Consider the following 9,745-nt stretch of genomic DNA (forward strand, 5'->3'; position numbering starts at 1 on the left):
AGGGCGAGATTCAAACTATGAGCATGGATGTCTCTGAATGAAATTTAATTCTGGCGCTACTAGCGCGATTTCCACGCTAGTAGTGAGGGGCTTCATCTTAGAAACTTCCAGTTGGGCTTCTTTTTGTCGTGTTTTGTAACAGCCCGTTACGTACCGGTAATGTTATCATTGCATATGGTATTAAGCGCAGTTACAATCACAGTAATTGAGTTAATTAAATTACGGGTAAACTTTTTCTTTTATTACATTCCTTTCTTTAAACCTTAACCATTTCCATAATCAATTAAAACAATGCCATAATTGTAAATGCAAAACTCGCGGAAGCATAAAATATACTCAACATCAACTCTCTAAGCAATACCATTCATTTTAGCTTTTAGAAAACACATTTTCAAATTTCAACACAGTGGTAATCGATTACCATCCTTGAGGTAATCGATTACCAAAGGTTACTGTAGAAGTCAGAACCTCAAATTGGGCTCCCCTGTTTTCTGGTAATCGATTAACAGAGATTGGTAATCGATTACTCTCTGGTAATCGATTACTGAACTAGGTAATCGATTACCAATGCTCTGGTAATCGATTACTTTGAAGACAGAAGCTCAATTTTTCGTTCCCTGTTGCAGGTAATCGATTACCAGTGAAAAGTAATCGATTACTATGCAGCAAAAATGACAGATGACAGCTTTTAAGCCCCAAAATGAGTGATGTAACATACTCCTAACACCTTGATGCTTATTATACACCTTACACAAGTATTAACGTAGACACTAGACCCTTCCATCATGCATATTTATTATGAATGCATCCATTACAACCATTTGCAATATCATAGCCATTTTACACAACCAATGGTCTATTTACAACTCAAGTCTTCCCATGCCTCAAAATACAATTATGTGGCCATGGACAAGTCCCATGCTCACTCAAAATACAAAAGTAACAAGAGGCATAACTATACATCAATTTAAAAGGACTTAACATATAGTCATAAATATACAAGAGCATGGCAATATCCCCATGCAACAAGTTCATAACCTAAGTCCACAATATTAAATACTATGCTATGTACATAAAATGGAATCTTTCAATATGTCATGCCCTCCAACTATGCATAGTAAAAGAGACATGAGATGATCTGCCTTTAGAGTCTGTAAATTGAAGATTCCTTATTTCGAATAAAGCTTACCCTAAACCGCAGGGGTTGATACGCTTCCTTACCCTAGGTTTTATGGGAAGGTAACCGAGACGAAAGGAAATATATACGGCAACCAAATATGTGTAATAGGATGATCAAGTCATTAATCTAACTAGTTCTGGGGCAACAAAGCATTGCTAGTGCTCTGTGTTGTCATTAGATGGGATGTGGGCTTATTGGGCCCAAGCCAATTTATGTCAGTGGCTATGTTAGACCTAATGGGTCACACACTAACACCTAATTGTCTAGATGCTCTAGCATTAAAGGTATTGGGCCTAACAATTGTTATTAGCCCAAGAAGTAGTTTGGAACTCCACAGATAGGGTGGAGGGCACATGGATCAAAGTAATGGGCTTGGATAGTCCAAGACATTACTAATTAATTTAATTAGTTAAATTAATTATCAAATGTTTAAATTTTGAATTTTGAATTTGAATTTTGAAATTTGAATTTTGAATTTGAATTTTGAAATTAGAATTTTGAATTTTGAATTTGAAATTGGAAAATTGAAATTTGTATTTTGAATTTTGAATTTGGAAATTTGAATTTTGAATTTGAATTTTGAAATTTGAAATTTGAATTTTGCATTTTGAATTTTGAATTTGAATTTTGAATTTGAATTTGAATTTAAAATTTAAGTGTTTGAAAGTTTGAATTCAAATGTTTGAAATTCGAATTTGAATTGGCTATGAAAAGTTGTTTCATAACAAAAGGATAAGATGAGATCTTGTTGGAACATATCAGGAGGAGATCTTTTGGACATAATCCAAGGATAATGGGGTGCTGATTTTGGCTAGATTTGATCATCAAAATCAGCTCCAGAAGATACGGTCTGTTGGAAGAATATTTGAGTGAGTTGATTTAAGTTTGAAATGCAACTAACTCAAATGTATCTGGTCACCTTTTAGGCTATATGGGGCACACCATATAGCTGATTATATGATGATTCATGATCAGATTTCTGACTAGGTTTTGAACTTAGTCTCATGAGAATATTCTGGGATGTTGTTGGCAATTTTTGAAATGTAACAACTGCGCTTATTCTTTCCCCAAGGGCACCACTTTTGATCAGATTTTTGGGAGAAAAATCTGATTTGTTTTTGAAACTTAAAAGGCTCCTCTTGTGTACTTAATGAGTTGTTAGTTCCTCCTTAGGTTTGTGTGAAAAGCCAAGCCTTTCTCTACTCATCTATGCGCCCCTTGTGAGGTTTTCTCTTACAACACTTCACTCTTCTAAACACTTTTACCTAGCCTCCTGCATCAAACACTGAGCGCATAGCAAGCCTTATTGTGGTGATCAATCGGCGGCCTTACTGGAAGGAGTTCCTGTATCTAGACGCGGGTGGTGTGGATCAACGTTAGAGGGTCTGAGCCCTTCAGACCTACCTTGATCATCTTGAGTTTTCACGAACAAGGTATGACATACGTCTTAAAGTATGTATCTTGATATGCATGTGTGTTTCGCTTGCGAAAAAAAATTTGTTTTTCCCTCACGCATGTTTCGGCCTTCAAGGCTAATTCTACTTTCAGCTTGATGATGCGCTTTGGGCATACAAGACTGCATTCAAGACTCCAATTGGTATGTCTCCATATCAATTGGTGTATGGGAAATCTTGTCATTTGCCTATTGAGTTAGAACATAAAGCTTTATGGGCTACAAAGTTCTTGAATTTCGAACCAACCAAAGCTCTTCAGAAAAGATTGCTGCAGTTGAATGAGCTAGATGAGTTTCGATTGTCTGCATATGAGAGTGCCCGAGTTTATAAAGAAAAGACCAAGAAATGGCATGATAAAAAGATCAATCTAAAGGAATTTGAGCCGGGACAACAAGTGTTGTTGTACAATTCTCCCCTGAGATTGTTTCTGGGCAAGCTTAAGTCTAGGTGGGCTAGTCCATTTGTGGTAAAGAAAGTATTCACTTATGGATCAGTTGAAATGTCTCCTTTAGATGATGATAGACCTTTCAAAGTCAATGGAGCTAGACTCAAGTTTTATCATGGAGGACCCATGAGGAGAGACACTAAGGCTTTGTCTCTCAAAGAAAATGACACTTAAAAGAGGTAACCGTCAGGCTCGTGACGTTAAACACGCGCTTATTGGGAGGCAACCCAATGTAGAGTTTACATTTCATTTTTTTTTCAAAAAAAAAGAGTGTCACAGTATATATGGCAGAGAAATGGCGCAACTTTGCTCTGCGGTGCAGTACATAGGCCAGGGGAATGGCGCGGTCTAGCGCCACAGTGGCGCGGATCCGCGCCAGTTGGTTCAAAATGAAACGCTGCATTTTGCAGCGGAGCCCTAATTCCCCCTTTTTTCCCTCTTCTTCTCACGCCGCCCCCCACCCCTTCATTTCTTTCAGTTTTTTTTTCACGTTTCCTTCTCTCCTCCTTTTCTCTATTCTTCTCTTCTCCTTCTTTATTCTTCTTCGATCCATTCTTCTTCTCCATTCCACTCTCACATTGATTTTTTTTATTGCAAACACTACACGTTACTCACACACCAAGCACATCTTCCACATATTTTTCATCATTGTTCATGGCACCCAAGGTAATTTCTTCATCTTTTTGAATTTGTTATTTTTGGTTTTATGAATTATGGGCATGATTGTATCTGAGTATATGTTGATATGATGTAAATTTTCATATCTATGATGAGTGATCTGTGTGTGGGTGTGAGAGTTTCATGTGAGTATTTTGAGAGTTTCATTGTGGGTGTTTGTGGGTTTTCATGGTCATATAATACTTCGTATAATATATGTAAATATCTGTGGTTGGAAATTTTGATCCATGCTATGATGAATATTTTGCTCGGTGATTTAGTTTGAGAGTAATTTAGGTATATTTTCTGTGATATAATATGATATTAAATCTGGGAATGGTAGGTATATGTGGTCTGTGATTACAAGAACTTGCATAAATTTCACCTTATGTAAAAACCTTTGCTAAATGATTTGATCTGAGATAAATCTGGGAATTATTTATGTGATATGATCTGATTGGTGTTATTTTCTATACCCTGTGTATTGGATTACTTTTCTGATTTTCAGATTTTCAAGGGTAAGAAACCAGCATGCGATGGGAAAAAGAAGCGAAAGATTTCTCATAATCTGGATGAGAGCAAATTTGTGAACATGGAAGCTCAGAATAGATACTACACTCTCTACGAAGACAAGGGCTTCATCCATGAGAGAAATATTGATCTAGATATGCCTGCCAATAATCCGATCATGAGGACCGTCATCAGAAGGCAATGAGAGGGTCTGGTTAATTATGCTGAACCAACCTCGGGCTCAATTGTCAAGGAGTTCTGTGCAAATGCAGAACTAGAAGATTTACAATCGACCAAGAAATCCTGGGTTCGAGGAGTTGATGTTCATTTTGATGCAGCCACAATTGAGTTTTACCTTCTGACCAATTTCAATCAAACTACTTCTTGTGAATATGTTTCCTTGTATAATAGAATGCTTCCCTCAAGACACAAGTTGTACAGAGATGACTTCCCTCAATTAACAGAGATGGTTGATGGTACGTAAATTTGTTCCCATCTAAGCCCATTTTGATGGCAAAATACCTTACGTTCCCTCATCTGATGAGCAAATTCAGCATGAAAATCACTTGTTTTACACATTTGTGACAAAAACAGTGGGGGAACGTATGATGATGTATTCCTTTAAAATATATTAAAAAGGGGAACAGACTGGGAAGCATTTAATGCACCTGTTTCACTCATTTAATGCCTCTGTCCCTTTTGCAAGAAACGTGGAGACAAAGTCTTCTAAAAGCAAAGGCAATGCACCACTTAAGCACCAGGAAACATGAAGAGCAGAGAATCAAGAGTTCTCATTGGCCAAGAAGAAAAGCAAGGCATGGGGGACTGCATAAAATGACTATTCATCAACAAATACTGTCCTAACAAGCAATTTGCAAAGCTTCTAAACACTGTTGCCACCGCCCGTCCCTTCATTCAAGAAACCAGCTCCAAAGGATTTACAAGACTGCCATTCCTTTTCTGCCTATAAATAGGGCGTCCCAAACACAAAAATATCATCGAATTATAAAGGGATTGAAGTCCTAAAAGAAGAGATCACCTAGTAGTAGTTAGTAGATTAGTTTTATATAGCTGTAACTGTAGTTAAGTGACAACCCTTCTTCTCTGTTCTGTATCATCCCCTAAGACTCCTCACGAGCATCAAACCACCTTCTTCATTTTTATGTTTTGTTGTAAACTGTCTTTCAATTTAATATAAGTGTTCTTTATAATGACCCTATATGGTAAATCTTAATTAGAGATTTAATTTAAGGATTTAAATGCCATAATTAGATTTAGTGAGTGATTCCGAGTATTTTGACTGTAATCATGACTATGTTATGAACAGTACGTTCTGCCGGAGAATTTACAGTTTTGTGAATTAACCGGTAGAGCTTAAAAGAGCAAAATAATTTTAGAAGCATAATTTGATAATTCTGACGACAAATATGAGTTCAGAATGAAAAATTGTATAGTCTGGCACTTTCCGTGAAAATCTCGTGAATAGTGTTTCTACCGGGTATTTTGTACTGCTGTTTAAGCAACCGGTAGAGTCCAGAAATAAATAATTGATGAAATAAGAATAAGAAAGTCCAATATATGCCAAGCAAGTCAATATAGGCCCAAGAAAATGATAAGTTTATAAGTGTTAAGTTTCAAAAGTAAATAAAGTACAGTTAGTGGTTCACAGTGCATTTCGTCAAAAACGGTGCAGAAACCATACTGTGAATTATGAATATTGTTCCTTAGGAAATAAAAAATTAATGTAAATGACTTTAGAAAAATAAAAATATATTTGTAACTTTGAGTTAGTTCCGGGTTAGTTTAAGTGAAAATACGCGAAAGAAAAATACCCGGGTAAAAGGCCACATGTGCTCACCTTTTTAAGTCACTTAAGCTTCATTTCCAAATAAAATTCTCTCTCCTCTCCTCACTCCAAACCCGAGCTACACCAGGAAAAAGGGGGGGATAGGGTTTTTTTTTTTGATTTTGTTGATTCTCTTTGAATCTTCCACCAAATCTAATGACCCACCACATGAAATCGATTAGGAACTACTCAACGAATCCATTGCACCTATCCATTTGAGCTATAGTTGAGTGTGTGAAGAGTTATTCCTCCTCTCATTTTCGAGTTACTATTCGTTGGAGGAGAAAAAGTGAGTTTTTGATTAAGTTTGGCTTGGAGATTGCTCTCTAGGCTTTGTACAAGTGATTAGAGGTAAGAAACCTCTACTTCCATGATATTATTTTGATGAATTAAGTCATGAAATCTATGAGCATGTGTGGGTAGGGAATAATTGATTTTAGAAATTGAAATTGATAATGGTTTGTTGTTGTTTAGGAAGTTATATGGTAAAGTAAGCATCAACAAGTAATAAAAAATTGAAAAGCCCACGGTACTTCCCTCCCTAGGTTTCGGCCATGATGGGTCACATAGGGTGCATTGTGCAAAATTTTATTTGATATATTTAGAGTGTCTAATGTGTTGGAGTGAGTAGGAATTTGGTAAATTAGTGTGAAGGCCAAAGGGGAAAAAAAATCCTTTGTGTCTTGATTCCCTATGTTTCGGCTATGGAGAGTGGTGAGGGACTTGATGTCCCAACATGAAGTTGGAACAATATGGAAATATACATTTGTATGTGTAAGTTACATGTAATTAAAAAGAAAAGAGCCCTTGCCTATTCCTTATAGAGTTCGACCTATAGGGTATTTAGGAATATATTTTGTACATTTTATTTTAAATAAAATGTGTTGTAATAAATTGTATAAAAGTGATGAGTTTTGAAGAAAAATAGCATGAATTATGTTGAAAATTCCAAAGGAAATGGGTGATTAAATTAAAGAATCCAAACGAGTATAAGGTGGTCTAGACTTGTGTATTGGCATAACATTGGCAAAAACGTAAAGAAACGAAAAGAAGCGATAAAATGTATGCCTTATGTGAAAGCTAGGAATGATGGCATTTTATTAATTTGTATTTGTGGATTCTTGCTCTAGGTGTACCTAGGGACTAAAAAGGAATCAAAATCTCTTGAAGATATATAAGTAACTTGAGCCACAAGTAAGCTGATTGTTAAAGCTTCAAGAGGTAAGCTCTATGTTTAAGGAGTCTTTTCCTGCTTGAGTGCTCCACCATGGTTAGTGAACTATGGTTGGACTGTATGACTGTTATTAGATGCTTTGTATAGATGCATTCATATAGAGTTATTTGATAACATGATTTGTTTTGCTCTGATATGACTTCTGTAATATGATTTCTGTAACAATCTCTGGCCATTGATTGTATAGTACCCGGATGTCCGCTTTGGGGTCCTCCCTCGGGACTGATGGTGTACACCTCTGATATGTCTGGTTCCGCTTTGGGGTCCTCCCTCGGGAACATATGCGTTGATTTCCGCTTGGGGTCCTCCCTTGGGAATGACGACGCACACCTCTGATATGATATGGATAAATGCTCTGTTCTGTTATATGTTGTATTCGTATACTCTGTATCTGACTTTCGTGCAGGAGTGAGCCAGGGGTATGGAGAATTCTCTATAAACCTGGAGCTTATTGAGATTTGTAATCTCACCCCTCTTTGGGGACATATTTTCAGGTGCCCAGATTCTCGGTGAGTCCTCACTAGGCAGGGACACGACACGTGACTGAGGCAGTTGATAAATCGGATTTTGAGTGGCTGTAGGCTACTACCTTTTGGAGTGTTTGATGTCTTTTAGTATTTCCGCATTTGATGGATCACGATATTGATCCTTTATTTTGTATATGGCCTGTATATGTTTTGTACATGTCTGTCACTTGGATGCATGTACATTTGGGTATTCAGGCACGTTATATGATGATGTATTATGCAGTTTATGATTTCGTATTGGATTGCATGTTGATTAGGATAGTGGCACGGAGCCATATTTTGCATGCGCCCATGGATGGGTATCTGATTGTATCTGCATGACTGGTACTTCTGGATTACTATGTTGTATAAACTGTTTATCAGGAAATGCTTCTGAGTGGGATTGGAAAATCCCCAGTTGTCCGATTTATAGAGGAAACTCTGCCCGATTTTCGTTTACCCCGAGTAAGAATTAAAGTAGAAAAAGAAAAAGTTAACTCGTATTTTCGTAAGTTAAGTCTTCCGCTGTTTCTGTTTATATCATGTGTATGTTAATTGAACCGGCTCGAGACGGGGATGTTACATTTATGGTATCAGAGCAGTTTCTCTAGGAGAGCCTGTGAAATATTGCATGAACTGTTCGGGTTGATATATTCTTGAGTTTCTTGGCGTACTATGATATGCATGTCTGATCACCGAGTGTGAGCGTAGCTAACTCATTCCTTTGTGTGAAATATGCAGAATTATGGTTCGCCCAAGAAGGACTTCTGATCCTCCTATTGACCCGACCGATCCAATATTAGCAGATTTGGCTAGACCCCGACTAAACCAGCGGGGAAATACTTCACAGCCAGATCAAATGATAACGGCCTTAACTGAGATGCAACAAAATATGGCTGCAGCTAGGCAGCGAGAGCTAGAAGTGATGATGTAAGCAAATCAAGATCTGTTAGAGGCTAATAGGTTGGCCAATCAAGAAATGATGGCAGCAAGCAAAATGGCGAATATTGAAATGATGAGATTACTCTTGGTTGAGGTGAGGGCGGGTGGGCAAGGTCCACAACCACAGCCTTTGCAACAGCCACAACCACAACAACCTGTTCCTCCTCCTCATAATCCCATTGTTGTGGAGGGTGAAGGAAATAATGATATGAATGAAGAATCTAGTCACAGGGGTGGTGTGGCACAGCCAGCCACTAATAGAGAGCAAAGAGAAAGAATGCTTAATGCCTTCCGAAAACATGCACCACCAAATTATAAAGGAGGCATTGATCCTATTGCTGCAATTCAGTGGTTAGAAGAATTGGATCGCATTTTTACTGTCTTGGAGTGTGATGATCAGTAGAAATTGTTGTATGCTTCTTATATGTTGCAGAATGATGCAGCTGATTGCTGGAGAAATACCCGTCAGCCCTTGGAATGTCAGGGTTATGCTATTACCTGGCCTTTATTTGAAAGGTAATTCTTGCTGAAATACTTTTCGGCTGAAGCCCGGATAAGGAAGAAGGGTGAATTTGAAGAACTAAAGCAGGGTCAGATGTCTATTGATGAATACTTGAATAAGTTCAATAAGCTGGCCAAATACTCTCATTTCCAGAGAGCTCCACCTACAGAGGATGACTTGATTTTTAAATTTCATAGAGGATTACATGATAACATCTCTAAAAAACTTGCAGGTGACTCATTTGATACTTTTGCTGCACTTGTTAAAAAGTGTAAAAATATTCAAGAATATTACAGAAGGAAGCATAAGGACCAATCTGCTCCTAATTCTGGTCCTAAAAACACTTCAGGAAAGTTCAAAAAGGCGGGAAATTCTAAGCCTGGAAATATTAAGCCTGCTTCTCTATGTGCTACATGTGGTAAAGTTCATGTTGGGGTTTGCAGAAAAGAGCAAAGACTGTGTTACAAAT

The 9,745-nt window shown here is 37.5% G+C and overlaps 1 protein-coding gene across 1 annotated transcript; it reads left to right on the forward strand.

Moving 5' to 3' along the window:
- The first annotated feature begins 2,779 nt into the window (after positions 1-2,779).
- Positions 2,780-3,253, forward strand: LOC133308395 (uncharacterized). The gene has a single exon (XM_061509014.1). The coding sequence runs from the start codon at positions 2,780-2,782 to the stop codon at positions 3,251-3,253; it is 474 nt and encodes a 157-aa protein (XP_061364998.1).
- The last annotated feature ends 6,492 nt before the right edge of the window (positions 3,254-9,745 follow it).

The sequence above is a fragment of the Gastrolobium bilobum genome, unplaced genomic scaffold (genome assembly GCF_033153095.1).
Source record: "Gastrolobium bilobum isolate Gb01-03AN ecotype WA unplaced genomic scaffold, APGP_CSIRO_Gbil_v1 utg28077, whole genome shotgun sequence".
NCBI lineage: Eukaryota > Viridiplantae > Streptophyta > Magnoliopsida > Fabales > Fabaceae > Gastrolobium > Gastrolobium bilobum.